Raw genomic sequence first — 21,839 nt, 5'->3', positions numbered from 1 at the left:
ATTGGACTAAATTCTTTGCTAGCGCTAAAGTAGTTAACTGCCATTTTTTGCAATATATATTGATTAGTCAGTTCTGTGTTTTTTCGTTTTGGAAGACCCTCACATATCGTTGAAGGGGCAAGAATTTGGATATACTACAGTTAACCACTACTAAAGAGTTGTTTTATTTAGAAAGAATGTCTGAAGTTCAAAATGAAATTGTGGATGCTAGCAAAACGAGAGGTACCAGAGTGAGTGGTAAAACTTGGAAAGAGGAAAGAACTCCTTTTCGAGTAACGAGTAGTGTCATCAAGAATAAAAAGTTCACTTCTTGGGAAGCTAAACAACAAAAAAAATTAGAAGACAAACAGTTCAAGGACAGATTAAAGGCGTTGAAAGATGAGAAGGAAGAAGCACGTAAAACAAAGATACAGGCTTTGAAGGAGCGTAGAGAAAAGAAGGAAGAGAAGGAAAGATACGAAAGATTAGCTGCCAAGATGCATGCAAAGAAGGTAGACAGATTAAGAAGAAGAGAAAAGAGAAACAAAGCTTTGAAAGAACGTTAATACGGTTTCATTACCTTTGGTATTATATCTATTTTTATATTTGGGGGACCTTATGTGTTTATAAATCATAATTAAAGTCATATTTTGCGTAATTAAGTGTTATATCATTATTTAAATAAAAACTTAATCTAAATACAGTACCGAAAAACGATGTGTATAGCAAATAGTAACAAGACGGAAACTAAGTAAAGTCAAAGAGTTCTATCAATTGTATTAAGCACTTTTACCAACTACTTGTGTCACTTGAGAAGCAAAAAGATTATTGGATCAATATAAAAAAATAATGCGATTTCTGTGGATCGAACACAGGACCTCCAGATAACTTGACCGAAGTATTCTTCAGTCTGGCGCTCTCCCAACTGAGCTAAAACCGCTTATTTTCTTGAGAATTTGTAATATGGGAACTGTGGAAAACAGACTCATGAGAGGAATGTAATATAATAGATATACAGACGACAGACTATTTGTTGGAAATGTCACTGGATGTATAGCTGAATATACGATACCAGAGATTACCTCCTTAGAAGATTATTGTTGCCAACCTGAAACAATAGTGCTCACAAGAATGTCATAGCAGAATTTCTAATGCAGAAATAGCACTGTAGAACCATCAGTCTGCCATACGTGTTCAACTCGACGACGTCGTCTCGAGTGGACAGAACGGTAGGTTGAAATATTATGTATATATAAACCCCGGTAATCAATGGTTAACAATTCATTGATCTAGGTCCAAGAGACCAGAGAGATTAATCTAATTATATAGTATATAATTAACAACTATTAATATATTAAAGCAATGAATTCAACTATTGAGCAGAAGTATTTTTATTGAATTGGTTTATCGGATATATGGATTAATATATAATGCGTCAGCGATCTAATTTGGTTTCCTAAGATTGGTTTACAACAAAAACCCAAGGCGGTGGTCAATAAAACTAACGAATATCTAAACGAGTGGCTACTAAGTAAGTGAATGATTTATAGTTTAACCAATCGTATAATAGTATTGGATCCAATTAGAATGTTCTAGTGAAATGAATGAGTTTATAAAAGAGTTAAGAGTATATAAAACAAGCAGTTGTTTACTTCATTGGTTACATATATTATTCATTTCTATATAGATTACATTTGGAGAATTGATCAATTAATATTACTAGAATATGTCCGACGTACGAATGATCACTTGAGTTCTCTACAAATACGCTCCTAAGTGAAGAACGTTAAATACTTTGATTACAAATTTACAGGAGCTAATAAGTTGAATACTGTACATATATTTTGAAAAATTTATCATAATACTATTAAAACCTAATTATCCCTTGTATTTATAAATGTCTATATGTTTTGAATATTATTAATCCACTATTAAAATAGCATAGCTTATAATTAAACATCGTTTAATAATTGAATAATACCAAATGATTGTTCAATTCCGTACTCACCTGGGTCTTTCCAATAATCATCAAAAGTGGTTAGAATTGTGACATCGTAATTTAGTTCATCTAGAATAGCTTGGATTGCTATCAGCTGGTTTTCCGGAGATGGAATATTACCACCGTTTTGGATACCAGCAGATGGATACCCAGTTTCTAAAACAGAAATATCAGAACGGCCACAAACGGATTCAATTAAAGAAACTTGACCCTTTACAAAAGTACCTGCTGTTGCAGCACTTGAATATGTGTCGAAGTATGCATGTGGATTAATACCAACGAAATCAATTTCTGAGTTAGTGCATAAAGATGGATTATTCTCATAAGATACAGGTGGTTCTGCAGTTGTGACTAAACCTGTATAACCAGCTTCTCGTAGTTGGAGCTTCACTGAGGAAATTTTAACGATCAACTCATCTGCTGTACAGTATCCTGCGTTGATTGCTTCATTACCAATTGTAATAAAATCAAAGACTCCCCAACCGTTAGTTGTGCCCCAGGAAATTAAATCATTCACAGCAGAGTCAATTGAATCGACACCCTTTGAAGACATCCATAGTCCTTGATTAATAGTCATACCTAATTGAACTGCAGCTGGTTCAATCGTATTCAGAGAATTACAATCTGTACCATATATTCTAACTTTGTAAATACCCTTCGATTTAATCAATGTCAAATCAGCAAGCACAGTGTCAGCATCTTTACATGAATCATCATTGTTATAAGGCGAATACACAATAACACTTGGTGCAGCAGATAAGTATCCCACTCCTGTTGAAGTACTTACAATAACTGTTGAAGAAGATGGAGCAGATGAATTAATCGAGGTAATAACAGATGATGTGGATGAACTACTCATAGATGATGTAGATGAAATAGCTGACGTGGAAGAAGTGGAAGAGGCAGATGAAGTGGAAGAGGCAGATGAAGTGGAAGAGGTAGATGAAGTGGAAGAAGTGGAAGAGGTAGATGAAGTGGATGAAGTGGATGAAGTGGATGAAGTGGATGAAGTGGATGAAGTGGATGAAGTGGATGAAGTGGATGAAGTGGATGAAGTGGATGAAGTGGATGAAGTGGATGAAGTGGATGAAGTGGATGAAGTGGATGAAGTGGATGAAGTGGATGAAGTGGATGAAGTGGATGAAGTGGATGAAGTGGATGAAGCAGAAGAAGTTGACTTGGTTATCTTGGATGACGAAGTAGAAGCCTTTGAAGTACTTGAAGTACTACTAGTAGTTAACGGACTAGAGTTTTTAGATGTAGTAGTTCCAGAACCATTAGAAATTTCAAATACCGAAGTACTATTGGAAGAAGAGCCGGTGACAGATGGATCGGAGGAAGCCATATTTGCAGTTCTACTGCTCACAACACCAGTTTCTGATGTAATATCTCTTGAATCTGAAGATGAAGGAGATGAAAGAGATGCGATAGGTGTAACAGATGAGGCAGATGTCAAGGATTGAACGTAAGATCCACCATTTTTGTTTTCTGCATCTGTATATGTAGTGACTACGGAAGTTGTATCTGAGCCGGCAGAATAAACAACAGTATAATAACTACCTGGTAAAGTGGTCGTAACAGTATATCCATCATAGACAATATATTCCACTGTTGGAGCAACGATAGTAGCAGTTGTTGTTGTGAAAAAATTTGTAACAGTGGCAGTTGAAGCTGTATGATATCTGGTAACAATATCTCTTTTAAATACCAGTGGAAAAGCAAATGCTTGCGATAGCAGTAAAGATAAAACACTATATATGATAATAGAAATCATGATGTCTGCACCAAACGTCGGTTTTTATATGTTATACTTCAATTGTTAGATACTTCAATTGTTAGATACTACAAATGTTAGATACTACAAATGTTTGAACAAACTGCAAAAAAATAATAATAATTGTAGTTCAAACTACTTTAATTCCGGAAAAAATTTATTAACATTGCATAAATGCATATCCTTTAAATATGTTATATTACAGACTAATTGATTATTCTAGTTTGAACAAATATTTGGTAAACAAACAAATTGATAACATGTACACTATTGGAACCAGCTCGTAAACAATCGGAGAAAAGACAATTAAAGCTCGTAAACAGCTTGGAAAGCGATGTCAACGAGTTAACACATCCAATTCCTACTTAACCTATTCCTATGAACTACTGGTGCACTACCATTGTTATTATTTGGTTTTTAAAGTAAACGAATACTATAGTACAATTAATATCCAAGCTTTTTTTTGTCTTAATCTGTGTCCGAATTAGGACATTGCCAAGATACCAGCAATGTCCTAATTAGGAAGTAACCAGTCGGAAATTGAAGCCAAAGAATGTCATAAATTTCGAAAAAATAACAAAATAGTCCAAATTGGGAAAATAAGGCATCTTGCGTGTCCGTTTTCGTCACTTCAGATCTCAGAATTAAATCGAGATGGACCCGTGAATTAATAAAGTTAATAATTGAATACGCATGCAATTTTTTTGGTGACTTGAATTCTATTATAATATTATATACACGGTTATACACTATGGGCGAGCACTAATCAAATTGGTTCGACGATGTTAGTAGTTCGTAGTAAAAATTGATCGTTTTATTATTTATTTTATTTGTTATTGATATTTACTAAAACGGAATGCAAATTTGATTTAAGATCATTAGTTTATTTGAAACCACCAATTTTCTTCTTCTTCTTCTTCTTCTTATTTTTGGAAGTCTGTGAAGATTGAGATTGAGATAGACTTGGTGCAGATGCTTGCATTAAAGAAAATGCTGGTGTGATGTTGTCTGGTAGAATCGATGTTTGTGATGATGAGAAAGCTTGTGAACAGAGTGGCCTTGCTTGTGAGGATTTTCTGTTTCTCGATGATTTTGAAATTCTATTAGCATTGTTAGCAATGCCTCTTTCTTGTCTTTCATTTCTTTGAGATAGTTTAATTGTCGGAATTTGTGATTGAGATTCCCTAGTGAAATGAGGTTGACTCATGGGGGCTGTGCTTTCTGTATTATCTAATTTATTAGCTTCCTCTTCAATCTCATCATCGTTTAATTCCCAAAGATCAATTATTTCTTGATATTGGGTTGTTAAGGTGTCCTTGGAATTGTGCAATTTGTCTTGATAGCAATTTTTATTACAGAAACGAATTGCCCCCCAGACTATAGTTTTAACAAGTTCTCTAGTAAGTACTTCAGAATTGGAAGTTATAATTTCCCAACATTGTAGGAGTTTATTATAGAAAATATCTATACTAGGAACACTCTCGTGCAAAAAAAAACTCAATATAGATTTTAAATTAGAAAACTTTAAAGAACTTTCTTCAAAATGTTCAATTAACTGATCCAAAAAAGATTCAAATTCCGATAAATTCTCTATTGAAGGTGATAAATCAATAAGATCCTTTAACGATCTATTTTTTAATAAATTAGATCTATTTTCTTTATTGAAATGGACCATTTCTTCATTCAACAAAGTCGATAATTTATAACCAAAATCTTGTAATAGGTCATGAATATTTTCATTCTTATTTGACGGATAGTCCTTATATTTTTCTGTTAGAAGCTGTATTAAATTGTCCATCTCTTGTAACTCTTTCATTTTGTACCTCATTTTCAAACCTCCTTCACTATTTGGATCTGTTTTAAAATGTACGTGGTTTTTATTTTTAGTAATATGAAGAGGAGCATTCGTAACTATCACTTTCGTTACCTCATTACTAGTATATTGTTTTAAAAACATGTTTATCCACACATATTCAGTAGAGCTATTCTCATAAGAATCATTCATATCATAGTCATCATCATCATCATATGATTCGTCTGGAACAGATATAGTTTGAATACCTTCCGTGATGTTCGGTATAGTCATGACATTCGATTGACAACTTGTTGTGAGTTGTAGATTAAAAGTGTCAATACTAAATGCATGCATATATACATTATTGCTTTGACTAGTAAAAATATAGATGATCAACGTTAATACCTTATCTTTAATTATTTTTTGAATTGAAAATTTTAACGTATTGTCATTCGGATCTAGATCATGCTTCCAAGATAATATTCTATCAAAACAGTTCGTATTTTTATTTGTCCTAATTGCAATAATTTCTTTTGTCGTAAGCAAGACACTGATATTTTCATCAATTCTTTTATAATCTCTCAGTCTTGACCATGTCTTGGCTTCTATAATTTCTACTTGTAAGTCCTTTTGAAAATCTATTTCAAACAATTTTGAACGGTCCATTACAATTAATTTTGTAAATTTAGAAGACCATTCAATTTTCTTCCAATTTGAGAGTTCCTCTGGATCATATATAGTCCCTCTAGCATCCTGCGAAACCCTTATTGTATCATCTTTTAATAACGACGATGATATAGAACAAACTGCCCAGTTACCTTTGATATCAATAACAGCCAGCTCATTCATATCCCAAGGATTGAAGGCAAAATCGGCAAATGGAAAATCGCCCAACGAGGAATAAGATAAATATTTATACTGTTGAAATTTAAATTTTAACGTTTGGCAATTGAAGTTTGATACTTTTATTATGTGCAATGAATTCTCGGTAAGAATTCCTATAAGATCTGACATTCTTCTAAATATCGCCGAAAGTTGTGGGAACAATATTTTTTTTATTGGTGAATTTAATTCAATGCTCTCGATGCTTTTTTGATCTTTTATCTCCCATGTTTTACCAGGTACTTTTGTATGCTTATCAACTTTTATAAACTCTTTTTTACTTCTAGTGAGTACCGCTATATTTAACACTGAATCGGAATTTCCTGATACATATGCTATCACTTGTTGAGGATCCTTATTTGCACGTAAATCTGCTACTGTTTGGAGTAAACCAATTACCATCAGTTCACCTGTATTAGGATCCACACTCAATGTACTATTGCTATGCATATTTCCAATTGACTTCTTTCCTGTAGTGTCTGTCATTTGCACTGGAATTGGTGTTTCTGATAAAGTTGATATTAGGGAATTTGGAATAAAATTCATAGATTTTACAAGTGATCCCTCATGCGTGTCAAATGCCCTATCGTGGGATGTATTAACTTTTTTGAATGGCCTAAAGTCACCTGAGATCTTAGGATCCAAATCCTGCCATTCCATTTTACTTACTAATATATCTTTCCAATGTTCGAATTCCTCATCGTTTTCAAACTCAACCCCACTATCATCACTATTGTAATCATCTTTCACAATTTCGCCGTCAATGAACTTCTTTTCCATCTTCTGCAAATCTGAATCAATAAAGACCTCTGAAGAAATAACATGCAACTCGCTATCATCTATAATAGACTTATCCTGAACACTCTTGATCCATTTCTCTTTGGAATCACCCCCCACGTACACTGACATCCCTTTCACACCAAGCCCCAACTGGCTCCCAATAGGTCGATTAATGGGCAGCATCCAGTACTGAATATATATCTTTCCAGTGGTCGAGTTCTATGATTCAAAATCAAATCAAACCAAACCAAGAAATATGCAAAATAGTCAATACCCGTTCGACTTGATCCTCAGCCAAATTTAACACAGAACAGCTGGAAAAAAGACTGGGAAACAATAAGACAAACGGAAATATCGAATGTCGTCTTAACTGCCTTGTCAATGCTCATAACTCACCAATACCTTTCTACATTCTTGATACATCTCATCTCTTAAATATCTTTAAATCAAATTTTGATGGTACAAATATCAAAAAAGTACCGTCACGGGCCACGAAAACAGTCTTCTTGTAAGATGATGCCAACCAAGATGACCAGTCAGCAACCTTTAAACAGCTTAGATATGTGCATAAGAGGAGTTTGCTGAAGTACATCAGAGGTATTTGTAGATGCATAATGACCTTTCCTGTTTAATTGAGTTCTGGGAGGCAATATTCAAAGTGTTGAGCTAATGTATACATTGAGAGGTCAGCCATACGAAATTCACGAAATACAAGGGTAGCTGATGTTTGCTCAATTAACTGCGTGGAAGGTTAAACGGTTGGTATTTAAACGTTGCCAACATGGAATTGGTAGTCACTCTTTATCTAGTCTGGATGTGTTGTTTTTTGGGAGCGATGAGTTCAGTATTCATGCATTGGATAGTTTAAGGTCTCTGCAGAACAATTATCCACCACTGGTGAAGGATATTCAAGTTGTCACTAGGAAACCTAAATGGTGTGGAAGATATAAGTCCGTATTAAAGCATACTCCAATTGTTGAGCATTGCAAAACGATAGGGTTGAGAGAACCATTGCTGTGTGATTCGAAACAAGATATGCTTGATATTGGTGATGTACATAATTACGACATGGTGGTTGCAGTTTCGTTTGGGAAATTGATTCCATCAAAGTTACTGAGCAAAGCAAAATATTCTTTAAATATCCATCCATCGTTGCTCCCGAGGTACAAAGGGGCGTCTCCCATCCAATATGCGCTTCTGAATAGGGATACAGAGACTGGGGTCACTATACAGACATTACATCCGAATAAATTCGACCATGGCAGAATAATAGCACAGACACGTCCGCTGTCTACTAGTGACTTGCTAGCGAAAGGTGTGGTGTCTGAGTTCCCAGAAAAGACTCCTATATACACTGCTATTTTAATGGATCAACTTGGACTAGTAGGAGGAGAGTTACTTAAGAAAGTGATATCAGAGCAATTATATACAGATCAAAACAAAAGCATAGAGTCTGGTCAAGTCTTTGAAGCAAGCTACGCTTCGAGGATTACTTCGGCAATGAAGCAGATCTCTTGGAACACTGACGAGGCCATTGATCTGGTTGTCAGACTAAATACGCTGGGACCTCTTTTTGCGCCAATAAAAGTGCTTATGAGGAAGAATGGCAATGTAAATAAAAGGATAATCTTTCATGATTTCACTGTATGTAGTAATTATCAAGAGAAACTAGGCTCTCCTGGCCAATTCTGTTACGATGACAAATCAATGACGGTGGTTGTATGTTGTGCAAACAACAGTTATATCCAGGTAAAATCGTTGCAATTCGAAGGGTTCACTGTCGAGACAGCTTCTGAGTTTGTCAGACGGTTTCGCAAACGATGCGGCAACAAGACTGAGAGTACGTTTGAGTTTGTATAATTTCGATATTCAATAAATACGATATATATATATTGGGCGTTTATTCTCAATGATAGAATGTGAATTCCAGAGTGTTGTGAACACTCAGGAATTGCACTAACATACTAGCACTGCCTTTAGGCTGCTAGTGCTAGTGCTAATACTCGTGTCCGTGCAAATGGATTGCTGTCGTGGCACCAATTTGTGACACCGAAATGTAAACAAAACGGTCATCGCGAAACACGAAACGTAAACAAAATGAGATTCAGATCGAAGATTCGAGGTGACGCAGCCACTCGAGCACCTTCATGAACCCAGAAAGTGTCAATTGCGAGATGGACTTTGATATAAATGGGGGTGGCACTGCTTCTTATCGGTAAGGGTTGAGTTGCAAGGAGGTTCAAGGACTAATCGAGTCAGAACAGAGACAAACACATAGCTATGAGCGAGCAAACTGTGATAAATCTTTCTCCCAGAAAGAATTTTATTGCGATGGTGATCTCCGACTCAGACAGTGATGAAGGGCTTAATGAAGGACATGAGAGACAGGGGCTACCTTCCTCCCAGGATTTTCCAGTCGAGAAGTCTGACGTCGTAATGAATTTTGATAGTAGAGGGAAAAAAGATGGTAAGGAGAAATCTAAGGACAAGAAACGATGGTCTTTTATGTCCACGTATTCTTCTTCTTCGTCGTTGTCGAAGAAAAGAAAGTCTACATTGTCGAGCAACAATAGTATCGACAATAATGGTCCTCAGAAAAGTACACCTTTGAAGATGAAATCGATTTCTCCTCAGAAATCAAACAGTCCCAATAAAAGAACGTCTATGTCTACTTTGCATACCAATTACATGGATAATGATCAAAATAGATCTTTGTTTAAAAGATCGTCTACAAGCTCGTCTTTGAAGCAATTAATAGGCAAATTTAATTTTGCAGACGAGAACCATGAAAATAGATTAAAACATTCTCCAAGTTTTAATATAAAGGCACATGCTTCAGAGAGGTCTGTTAAAACATCTTTAGACAACAACAAAAGGAAACCACTAGCACCTCTAGCGAGTAACGTTGTGCAAGGTGGTGCCAGGGATAATACTAAATTTAAGAAACCAAATGATAAATCTTTACTTTCACTTACAACTACGTCCACTAATGTCAGTATAGATTCAAAAAAAAATTGGAAATTTTGGAAAAAGAATTCGCAACTGTCTAGGTCCACTTCAAGTCAAAGTGTAGCAGTAAATCAACAACAAAGAGAATACTCTAACGTAGCACCAACTTTGAAGAAAAAGTCATCTCTATCGAGCCTATTTAGCTCCTCCAGTACAACATATAGCAATGTAAGAGGAAGCGAAGGTGCTCAGATAAATGATTACAACCTAAGGAAAAAATCGTCAACATCAAATTTATCCATCAAACATCTAAAGCATAAAACATCACAATCCTCTTTACAGAATTTCAAAGTAAGAAGGAAGACTAACACCACGGCATCAATAGATAGAGAAGCGTCAATTAGTGGAAATATAAAAATTTCTCTACCAACTCCAGATACAGAATCACGTAACAAAATAGATACCAAATTGAATAATTCAAATTCATTAATGTCAATAAAATCCCATATTTCAAGCATTCCGGTATCGACGGCGGATTACAAATCGATTGTGCTGAATCGTTTATTAGAACATTGCGATTTTAAGTATATTATTAATGATGACGAATTAAATGATCTAGAAGGCTCAATATACACTATTCCTAAAGATAAAGACAATATCACCGACTATATATCTAGATTCATTGATCCGAGAACATCTGAATCAATAATCAGTAAACAATTATCATTAGATTCCGAAGATAATGGTTTTTATTCACCAGAGATATCCTTACATGAACTAATCTGCCTAAGGTTATGTCAAAATTCGATGGGTCTACCATTTTTATTACAAGCATATTTATACAGAAAAACAGAGCAACAATCTGATAAACTATATTTAATGCTTTTTATGAAAGATTCAGGAGAACCATTGCATAGCATAAACATATCTGACTGGGAACAAGTGGCCTCAATATTTTGGCAATGCACGACGATTTTATATGTTAATGAAATAAAACTGTCATTTGAACACAGAAACCTGATTTTACAGAATATTCTGATAGATAGAGTTGGAAATATTACATTATGTGATTTCAAAGGCAGTAGATTGACATCCAAATTTGACACACAAGTGTTGTTTACGAGATTGGATCATCCATTATTCTATCAAGGTGGAAGAAATGGACAATACGAAATATACGAAATGATGAGAACCATATTGCCAGTTCCAAATTCCTGGTCATCTTTTGAACCACGCATCAATTTGCTTTGGTTATATTACCTCATAACAGAATTATTGAAAAAAGGGTACGCGAATAACCTTCCACCTTCCAAGATCCTTAACAATCTAATCAAACTGTCAGAAGTATTAAACCCACATGCAACTGAAAACATCACCACTTCAATCAATTCTACAGGTGACTTATTAAAATTGAAAGAACTGTTCTAACAACCAGTGATCAATAGATATATACACATCTACGTATATCTGCCGTGGGTAATTTTAATGTAACAATATTCAATCCATTGCCGCACTTAACGGGACCCAACGAATCAAAACTTATATAAACTATACTCTACTTCACTCCACTCATATATACTTCTCTACAAAACAAAAAAACATTCACTAACCATCCATACACCAATTTTGGTTGCTTTTAATTGACATCTCATCGATGTGTTTAAGGATTCGTCTTTAACTCTCGGTGACAAATTGTTCAATGTATTTGAATCAAAGCACATCCAACTTAACAATCATAACAAGTTGAGGTTGTAATCAGTTTATTTAAAGTGCCCAATTGTGCTAATTGCTATATACTTGATTATATTCGTGGTGTTATCAAGAACAACGATTGTTTAAACCATGGATTTAACTGATAGATTGATTATTTCATATCCTCTATACTTTTCAAATGATACATCAGGATGTGGTTATTGTAATGGGCAGAAAGCTATTGCTGAGAACAATTACTCACTTATGTCTTTAATGCATAAGGAGTCCAATGGTATCACAGTGAATAACAGTTGTGTTGGGTTTCAATCCGAGCAGATGAGTGTTGAACAATATGACAGATTGTGTAATATGGGATACAGAAGGTCAGGAAATTTTGTTTATAAAGGAGACATGTTAAGGAATTGTTGTAGGAAATACACAATTAGAACTAAAATGGAGTATCTTAAGATAGATAAAGAGTTGAAGAAGTCATTGAGACGATTCAATAAGTTTGTTAATCCAACAGAAAATGAGATGCATAAAAAGAATAAAGGAAATGTCGAGTACAACGTAATTGAAGAAGTATTGAAGATAAAGAGATCATCTAGTAGGTTGAAAACCGTCTTTGAACCCTCCGTTTACTCACAGGAGAAGTACGAACTATTTTGTAAATTCCAAGAGAATATACACCATGACTACAAACATAGTGAAAGGGGATTCAGGCAATTTTTATGCCATTCTCCTTTTACAGATGAAGAGATAATGGGAACAGAAGAAGAATGGGAGCAACTAAATAATTGGGACACTCTTCAAGACAACGAGTATATCAAAAGACTTGGCCCTGCTCACGAGTGCTATTACTTGGATGGAAAACTAATTGCATTTGCAGTAACTGATTTTTTAGTAACGGGGTTATCATCGGTTTACTTCGTTTGGGATCCAGACTATGCTAGATTATCTCTTGGTAAAGTAAGTGCTCTTAAAGAATTGGTACTTTCGACTAAAATTAAAAATGGTTACTATTACCTTGGTTATTATATTGGCGACTGTCCAAAAATGAATTATAAAGGAAAATATGGAGGGGAGTTGCTCGATTTGTGTGCTGCAAACTATGTTAGGTTGGAGAAACTGGATAACATAACAAAACACGGGAGATTATTCATAATGACAGACTCGGAGGATAAATGTGATACCCCACAGTCTGAACCATATCTTAATGAGAAATTAAAAGCCCTATGGTTGCCATCCCTTTCAGGTGAAAACTTGATCAATATTGCTGAAAATATATATGGGAGCAATGGGAAAGCCTTACTTGATGCAAACAAAGCTGCCATTTCGTTAAAAGCCTTTGGAATGGATTTCCGGACCGAGAATATGAATGGTGACAAACTGAATGACAACAATACCAGCATTACCACCAACAGAACAGGAAATGAAGGTAAAAAATCCAAGAAGAAAACAAGCGATGCCATAAGATCGATTCCCAACGTTCTTCCTGGACTTGTACCTTTACCAGAAGTACTAGAAATCATAAACTCAGGAAAAATAGACACCCTGAAGGATAAGCTGCTAATATTTGATACAGAATTAGGGGGATTACGACCATTCATGGGCTCTAAACTTGAATCACCAGAAGTCATGAAAATAATTTGCGATACAATTCGAGTTATGGGAACAGAAAACGCCATGAACACCATTATAATTATATAGATTCACATATAAAATATATACACCATATAAAACCAAATAGCAAGAAAATCTGTATACAATAACCATCATTAACTTGGTTCTAATGCATCAATATCTTCCCCATTCTGGTAATATTTCACTTTGCTATGTCGTTACGTTAACGCCTTGAAAGTGAAATATTTTATCGATGAGCTTTCTCGACAAACAATGAAAGAGTTCTTGTGAAGTAATAATCAGTACAAGATTTATTTATGATTGCAATATGATTTATTTAATTGTATACAATCAGTTAATGTATTGTCTTGAGAATAAAATAGTTTATAATTTTGTTTACTGTGGTTTCATTTTTCTTTTCTAAGAGACGTCTATATTACTTAGATTGCTGCAAAGAATATTGAGATTCTGAAAGAACGCCGGAACTATTTGCAGGGGAAGAGATTTAAACACACAGAGAGTAGTAATGTCCAGTATTGAAGAGATTGTACACTTGGTTGAGAGTTTATATGCTCCACAGCCTTCGCAAGATGTTAATCAGATTCAGCAGTCCTTACAAGTATTACAGAAATCTCCACAAGGCTTGGCGTTTGCTAATGAACTGCTAAAAAACGATAACTATTCTCCAAATGTACAATATTTTGGTGCTTTAACTCTCACTGTGCAACTGAATACAAATGTAAATTCATTTGAAAAGTTGTGGGTGCTATTTAAAGCTAATTTAATACATTTGACAAAATATTCAAAGTCCTATGCCACGAACCCTCAAAATAAATCTATGCTTTTGACTACAATAAAGAAACTGATGTCAAATTTATCGTTGATATTTACCAATATCAATGAGAATGAGACTACTACGGCAGAAAGTACCACTATTACAAGTTGGAATAATCCTTTGAATACTTTGTTGGTTTTATTGACAAATTCTAATAACTCGAAAGTGGAAGACTGGAACCTCGATGACAATGTTGTTGATTCAATGCTAGTTGCTGCTGTCAATTCACAGGTGTCATATCAAGAATTAAGTGAATTTATTCAATCATCAAATGAATTGAATAATCTTTTATTGACATTTACTGAAATTATTGTTGAAGATCTAGTTAAATATCAAAGCAGAAAAGCAACGATGACGAACGTCTACAAAATTCTTCATGATCATTTATATATCACTACAATGGCCTTGATAAACATTAACTTAAATATCCCAAATAATTCAAATGACACATTATATGCGTCTATTTCAGCATGGATCACTTGTGTTTCTAGTTTTAGAAATTTGTCAACCCATGGAAACATGGATTTATCAGAAATGTTCCAAAACCTAATTACTGTTATGTGTACATCTTCAGAACAAACCGATAAGTATCACAAGGCAGAACAAATTCTAGCTATATTCGATAATTGTTTTAGTAATGACCCAAACTTAATGAGCTATGACTTGAGATCTCAGGTTGAGGCGATCTTTTTAGGTGTATCAAAAGCTGGTAATGCAGATACCTCTAAAAATGCATGGATGCTAGAATACATGAATTATTTAGTTACCAACGAAATGGTAAGTGAATTAAAAGAATTGGCGATTTGCATTACAGACTTCTTGCAAATAAGCACGTTGGATGTATGTAATAAATTATTTACTGTAATCGGGACCAATTCTGCTAGTCCAGATAATCTAAATCAATATATTAATGTACTCTTACAAATGACTAATTTTCCACTAACACCCATTCTTCAGGAAGTATTTTCAGTTAGAATGATTGACTTTTGGTTAGATTTGGCTGATAGTTTTACAAATCTAGCTCCAGAAACATTATCACCTCAAGCACAAACTTTAGCTGCTGACATATTCCAACAAGTTGTCCTTATTTATTTACCTAAGGTGAGTCTTATTAACAAAGAAAAAATTTTAAATGAAGAAGGAGAAGATTCCTCATTACATGAGTTTGAAGATTTCAAAACTGCAACTTCAGATTTAATTGAGTCTTTATGGAATATCCTAGGTAATGATAAATTGACCAATGTTTTAATCGACAGTATATCAAAGACAACTTCTGATTCATCTAAGCAACAAAATGTGGATTTATTCCAAACCGAAGTTATGGCTTTCCTATTAAACACGTTATTGATGGATATGAATTTAGCAGAGAGTCATTGGATTTGTGATATAATTGGCTCTAACAAAAATTTTATTAATAATATTTTATTTTTATTAGAATCAGGGTTTGAATTACCAGATAGTACCTTGAGCTATAGACATCTCAAGATAGAATTTATCCGAACCAGCTCGGTATTAATAGGTACTTTATCAGGATGTTTTCTACAAGATGCTTCTCAATTGAACCAATGTGTACAAACACTATTTAAAGGGTTGGAAAGTTGCATTATTTCAGCTAGCGAACTTAATACAAAACTGGAAAATATCGTAGTAAAATCAATTTACACAGTATTTGATACATGTAGAACAGAATTGATCCCAGAATTGAGTAATTCATTAACAGTTTTGAAGTCAATTCTAAGACCTGATTCAAACATCTCCAATTATTCTAGAGAGAGATTAATGCATACCGTTGGTTTTATCATTCAATGTGTAGTAGCTAATGGCCCTCAAGAGCAAGCTAATTATATTTGTCAGTTAGTGGATATAATAAGTGATTTATATGAACGTTCTTTAGGCATAGATATGCCAAACAAAAGCGATTATGTTCATTGTTTATTATCTTGTATATCGGAACTTGGTTCAGCTTTAGTGCAACCTGATGAAATGGAGAATAGTGCTATCTTACCAAGATTACAAGAATTTCAACAATATTGGATGGAAGATCCATTGCATATCAGAATAAAAATTTTAGCATTACTAAATAGTGCGTTGTCCAATCCAGATTATGGCAAAGATTCACATTTTATTGAAACAAGTTGCTTGATTTTAGGTAAAACATTAACATTGCCTGACTCTGAACCACATTTCCTAAGATACAACATGTCAGAAATGATGGAATTCATGATAAACCAATTACCAAAAACCAACTATGTGAATTCGTTGCCTTTCTTTTCATATCTATTGGAACGAATGGTAGCTCATTTTAAGAATAACATAGGTCCACAAGATATTGAATTTATTTTTGATAGATTTTTCTTGTCTCAATACCAACAATACATTCATAATGATCCAGATTTGTTACAAACTTTAATAAATTTTGCTAATTCTATGCTTGATTCAAAACCCAGCCAATTGATGCTTTGTAGATACTGGAATGATTTCATAGTACCAGAATTCCTAAAATTATTACCTTCTAGAGAAAAATTTACTATTTCTGCTGTCACCAAGTTCTGGACAAAAGTCATTAACAATAGGAAATATTCACAAGAAGAACTGGAGCTATCCAGACAATTAATAGCCCATGTTGGTCAAGAATTAGTTTACCAGACCATGTTCGGTTTATTCCACACCCAGCGCTCCGATTTAAGCAACTACACTGACTTGATTCGTGCTCTAGTTGCCAAATACCCACTTCAAACGAAAGAATGGATGATAGAGGCTCTACCTAAAATATGTGAAGGTAAGAATGCCATCCATGAGAAGTTTATTAACAAACTAGCTATCACTAGAGGCAATCGTGCTTCTGGGAACGCAATTCTTGAATGGTGGTTACAATGCAATTCCTTGCCAACTTTATAGATGCAATTGTTTAATCTTTGACATAAATCGTTGAACAATTATTATAGCTAAATTATATATAACTCTGTTGAACTGTTTTACCCTTAATCATATCATTTTTTTAAATATTCAATTATACTTACCTTGTTAAAGTGCTCAACATAGTTTTTTCATTGTGACAAGACAATATATTGAAAATTCAAAAGCTGCGAAGACCTTTGAACAAGTGTGAAATAAAAACAACTACTACATGATTGGAATAAAAGTATTAGAAGCCAATCGTATTATTCTTGTTTACTCGAGTTATTTATTTCAAATGAACAAGAACATTTGTCTATGAGAATTGCTATAAAGAAACGCTCTGGAATCTTTCAACTTTCTGTGTGAATAACGTCAAGACAAAACATATATACTTGCACATATTTATAAATGAAAGTCATAAAGTTTCCATGGCTTGCTCACCGAGAAGAGCATAGGAAATATGAAGTCTATACAGCTGATATCAGTCCAGATGGAAAGAGATTAGCCACTGGTGGATTAGATGGTAAAATTAGAATATGGTCTATCGATTCTATTATTGAGACAACTAAATTGAAAGAGGCAAACCCCGATGCAGAAATTACAGACGATCTGAAGAGACCCCTAGCAAGCATGAATAGACACACGGGGTCTGTGACATGTCTTAAATTTTCCCCAGATGGCCAATATCTTGCCAGTGGTTCTGATGATCGTATTTTGTTGATATGGGCCCTCGAAGAAGAAAATCGAATGGAACCTCTTTTTGGATCTGAGAACGATAAAGAACATTGGACTGTCCGAAAGAGATTAGTTGCACACGATAATGATATCCAAGATATGTGCTGGGCTCCTGATTCTAGTATTCTGGTTACTGTGGGACTGGACAGATCAATTATCGTTTGGAATGGATCAACTTTTGAAAAAATAAAAAGATTTAATGTACATCAATCGCATGTAAAAGGTGTAGTATTTGATCCAGCAAATAAATACTTTGCGACAACCTCAGATGATAGAAGTCTGAAGATTTTCAGGTACCACAAAGCAGGTGATACAACTTTTACAGTAGAACAAGTAGTCAGGACTCCATTTTTGGAGTCTCCGTTAACGACCTATTTTAGAAGACTCTCATGGTCACCAGATGGCCAACATATAGCAGCTCCAAATGCGACAAATGGACCTGTAAGTTCCGTAGTAATAATCAACAGAGGTAACTGGGACACTAATATATCATTAATTGGTCACGATGCACCAACGGAAGTAGTTAAGTTTAATCCAAGGTTATTCGAAAACACAATTAAAATAGAGAATGAAGATAGCGAGGTGACTTCTATCAATTCAGTTGATTCGATTGTTGCGTCTGCAGGACAAGATAAAACGATAGCATTATGGAGCACTAGTAAACAAAGACCTTTATTTATTGCATACGATATAGCGCATAAATCAATCACAGATTTGGCCTGGTCACCTAATGGAAGAATTCTAGTTGCAACATCTCTTGATAGTTCAATTACGATGTTTCTGTTCGAGAAGCAAGAACTAGGTAAGACAGTTAGTCTTGAAAGAAACATGGAAGAGTTAAATAGGTATGGTGTGGATAAAGATTCACTAGATTTCCCAGAGAGTATAAAACAATTGGAGCTAGAAGAAGCAGCTAAAAAATACAATAAGCAGAAGTTCACACAACTCGATACAAACTTTTTGGAATCTAGGATCAATATGAAAATAGACGAGAATAATCTAAAGGGGAATAGAAACACCAATGAACAACAAATATCATCATATTCTGTAAATACTGTGGATGCTGTTCAAGAGAAAGTTAACATTCTCGTACCTAAAAGGAAGAATGGCGAAAAATTGAACAAGACCACTGTCAAAGATGGCAAGAAGAGAGTTGCTCCGACGTTGATCTCATCTGGTTATTCGCGACAAAAGAAATTGGCAACTCTAACACCCGTAACAAATAATCAAACCAATAACATTGCTAAAAGTCTACCTTCAACTTCAAATGCTGCAAGAGAGTTGAAGAGTTTGAAAGGCAAAGTAAGCATTTCATCATTTCCCGTCCCAAGACTTGGAGTTCATACTTTGATTATGGGTACTAGAGAAAGAAATTCGAATAAAGTAGACCAAGATGGTGAAAGCAGGGAAGATAGTAGTAGCCCGATTGTAAATACTAATAATAACGACAACTTTATATTAGACGAGGAGAATGAAGAAGTTGAATTTCTAATGACATTAAATTCAAAAATGACTCCCGAGAAAATATGGTCTGATGAACCAAATACACGTTATATCGAAAACAGTGGTATACTTCCTGATTCAGATGCAATTCTTCTACAGTGTGGTACTTTTGAACATTTCCATACTTTGGAAGTTAGAAATGGTGTAGAAAGATCACTTCAATTTGATACTGAAGCATTATATGATAATCCAACAAGGATCATCGGTTACAGTGATGGTAAGAGAACCGTCGAAATGTTTTTCCCTGAAGTTATCATTTGTGCTGTTGGTTCATTAGAATGTAAGATATGGTCCTTAGCAACTAGCAATGGTTCATTGTTCCTATTGAGTACAAATGGACAATTGAAAACACCAAAAATCAGCTTAGGCCATAAAATAATCAATATGATTATTAATGATAAAAAATTAATTGCCCTTACAGAGAGAGGTTTATTTTATTGTTGGGATCTAGAGAAATTTAAACTAGTTTTCAAAAACATTTCAATATTACCAATCTTAAATAATGAACCTGTTGAATCTAATAGGGTTCGAATTAACAAAAGGATTAAAGACTTTAAATTAAGTGGTGATGGCAAGTCATTGGATTTATGTTTGAGCAATCCGGACACTAATTATTCTTGGGTAGTAGAGTTGGGTTGTTGGACAAAAAAGAGTTGATAAGTATTTAAGAGTTTGTATTATTATTTTGCATTTATAATATATAATATTGAATTCAGGGTATTATTATAGTGTATTTTCATGTTTGGCTTTTTTAAACACTTTGTTATTTAAAGTTTTTCAACACCAATATTTTCTAATAAATCTTCAATATTTTTAGACTGAGTCACATCTTTTAATAATAACATCAAATCTTTCATATTTTTAACTCTTTTTTTATAATCTTTTTCAATTTTATCGTTTAAATCAATTATCTTATTAATTTTCACTTGATCAATATTTGAATTTTCTTGTAATTGTTTAATATTATGAATTTTAAATTCCAAACTTTCAATTTCTTGTAATTTATTTTTATTATAATCAATTATTTCATTGTTACTAAGCTCTTTTTCTAAATTATTCCAAGTTTCAGAGACGATTGATTTTTTTTTATCGATTTCAATTAATTCTGTTCTTAATTCTGTCAATTTTGTCAAATTATAAAGTTTTAAATCGATATCTGATGATAATTCTTTATCCAGACAACAATAAATTTGAATCTTACCGAAGTTTTTAACTACAATTCTATTTTGTTTAACTAGTGATTCCAAGCTTTTAATCACTATTGTTTTCTTTGTAATTTCTTTTGATAAATTATTAACAATATCATTGACACTGAAAGGTCTGTATTGTTTGTCTAGATATGTTTGAACAATTTCATCATAATCTGTACAAAAAATAAATAAATATATAAACAAAAGTACATATAAACTGTTAGTAAAATAAATTTGAATATATAAATGGGGCTTTTGTATAACTTACCATGCTTTCTTGTTCTTTCTTTGAAGTTGCAACCATACTCCAATGTGTTATGTTGTTTGTTATAATGAAAGAATTTATTTACTGCTAAATAGAAAAAAAGACTAAAGAAGTGTCCTCAAACCAAGATACATATAATAATACAAGTACAATAGTAATAAAGTGAACTTTAAAAGAGAGAAAAGCTAGAGATAAATTAGAAAAAATGTGCCCTTTTTATACCTTTTGTTTTTTGTGATTTGTCTTTTTAAGATACCTCCCCCCCCTTAAATTATAATCAATTCCATTTACCACAAAAAACCCACAGTGGACTAAATACACAGAAACACAAAAGAAAAATTAGCCGCCAATGACCTTATCTGTAACACCAAACACAAAAAGTGACACAAAAACAAAGAAATTTTAGCCGCCGAAGTAATCTTTTTCGTCTTTGTTATTTTTCCGGGCGGGCAGAAAAAAACCAACAAAAAGCAAACAAGCCGGGTAACAACCGGCCTACTCTCTTGCGCTGTTTGAAACAAAAGTCTACACTTTACTTTTTGATTTCAATCTAACTCGTACATGCAGAAGTTGCAGAATTTACCCTAATAATAGACGTTGTGATACAACTATCTATATGCATCAAAACACCTGTAGTATCAAGAGGCTTTTTTTAATACCTTTTGTTGGTTTCACTGTAATGGCTACACTATAACATTGCGCCTTGACGGATAGCTAAACATTCACTTGCGTGGTTATTTTTGGAATAAGAGAAGTACCCTTTTTTGAGATTAATTGCTACCATTTGCAATTGCAATTGGGAGCAATTACGTTGAATATTTCTTTCATCGTTTACGCTCTCTTGTTCTCACTGGTTCATGTAGGGTTAAGTTTCTAATTTAGGAAATTTCTCGAGAGCGAGCCAAAATTAATCGAAAAAAAGGCGAAACAAAAACATGAA

At 33.9% G+C, this 21,839-nt stretch overlaps 9 protein-coding genes and 1 non-coding gene across 10 annotated transcripts; 6 read left to right on the top strand and 4 right to left on the bottom strand.

Annotated features, from left to right (window-relative positions):
• Positions 1-176: 176 nt before the first annotated feature.
• On the top strand, positions 177-545 carry CGR1 (Cgr1p; the record flags this gene model as incomplete). The annotated part of the gene is made up of 1 exon (XM_003685935.1): positions 177-545. One exon carries the CDS (start codon positions 177-179, stop codon positions 543-545), a length of 369 nt encoding a protein of 122 aa, XP_003685983.1.
• Positions 546-829: 284 nt separating this feature from the next.
• TPHA0Ftrna3F lies at positions 830-919 on the bottom strand. Its single transcript is given in 2 exon segments — positions 830-866; positions 882-919. It is a non-coding gene; the product is annotated as a tRNA-Phe (tRNA).
• A 1,012-nt stretch (positions 920-1,931) lies between these two features.
• On the bottom strand, positions 1,932-3,752 carry TPHA0F00610 (uncharacterized protein; the record flags this gene model as incomplete). The annotated part of the gene is made up of 1 exon (XM_003685934.1): positions 1,932-3,752. One exon carries the CDS (start codon positions 3,750-3,752, stop codon positions 1,932-1,934), a length of 1,821 nt encoding a protein of 606 aa, XP_003685982.1.
• Positions 3,753-4,635: 883 nt separating this feature from the next.
• On the bottom strand, positions 4,636-7,392 carry RRN6 (Rrn6p; the record flags this gene model as incomplete). Its single annotated transcript, XM_003685933.1, has 1 exon — positions 4,636-7,392. The coding sequence occupies one exon, from the start codon at positions 7,390-7,392 to the stop codon at positions 4,636-4,638; it is 2,757 nt and encodes a 918-aa protein (XP_003685981.1).
• Positions 7,393-7,932: 540 nt separating this feature from the next.
• On the top strand, positions 7,933-9,069 carry FMT1 (methionyl-tRNA formyltransferase; the record flags this gene model as incomplete). Its single annotated transcript, XM_003685932.1, has 1 exon — positions 7,933-9,069. The coding sequence occupies one exon, from the start codon at positions 7,933-7,935 to the stop codon at positions 9,067-9,069; it is 1,137 nt and encodes a 378-aa protein (XP_003685980.1).
• A 420-nt stretch (positions 9,070-9,489) lies between these two features.
• TPHA0F00580 (uncharacterized protein) lies at positions 9,490-11,586 on the top strand (the record flags this gene model as incomplete). The annotated part of the gene is made up of 1 exon (XM_003685931.1): positions 9,490-11,586. The coding sequence occupies one exon, from the start codon at positions 9,490-9,492 to the stop codon at positions 11,584-11,586; it is 2,097 nt and encodes a 698-aa protein (XP_003685979.1).
• A 414-nt stretch (positions 11,587-12,000) lies between these two features.
• On the top strand, positions 12,001-13,560 carry ATE1 (arginyltransferase; the record flags this gene model as incomplete). The annotated part of the gene is made up of 1 exon (XM_003685930.1): positions 12,001-13,560. One exon carries the CDS (start codon positions 12,001-12,003, stop codon positions 13,558-13,560), a length of 1,560 nt encoding a protein of 519 aa, XP_003685978.1.
• A 439-nt stretch (positions 13,561-13,999) lies between these two features.
• KAP122 (Kap122p) lies at positions 14,000-17,206 on the top strand (the record flags this gene model as incomplete). Its single annotated transcript, XM_003685929.1, has 1 exon — positions 14,000-17,206. The coding sequence occupies one exon, from the start codon at positions 14,000-14,002 to the stop codon at positions 17,204-17,206; it is 3,207 nt and encodes a 1,068-aa protein (XP_003685977.1).
• A 408-nt stretch (positions 17,207-17,614) lies between these two features.
• On the top strand, positions 17,615-20,101 carry HIR1 (Hir1p; the record flags this gene model as incomplete). Its single annotated transcript, XM_003685928.1, has 1 exon — positions 17,615-20,101. The coding sequence occupies one exon, from the start codon at positions 17,615-17,617 to the stop codon at positions 20,099-20,101; it is 2,487 nt and encodes an 828-aa protein (XP_003685976.1).
• A 110-nt stretch (positions 20,102-20,211) lies between these two features.
• Positions 20,212-20,938, bottom strand: HOP2 (Hop2p; the record flags this gene model as incomplete). Its single annotated transcript, XM_003685927.1, has 2 exons — positions 20,212-20,807; positions 20,899-20,938. 2 exons carry the CDS (start codon positions 20,936-20,938, stop codon positions 20,212-20,214), a joined length of 636 nt encoding a protein of 211 aa, XP_003685975.1.
• Between the last annotated feature and the right edge of the window lie 901 nt (positions 20,939-21,839).

The sequence above is a fragment of the Tetrapisispora phaffii genome, chromosome 6, assembly GCF_000236905.1.
Source record: "Tetrapisispora phaffii CBS 4417 chromosome 6, complete genome".
NCBI lineage: Eukaryota > Fungi > Ascomycota > Saccharomycetes > Saccharomycetales > Saccharomycetaceae > Tetrapisispora > Tetrapisispora phaffii.
This window is presented reverse-complemented; position numbering and strand designations above follow the sequence as displayed.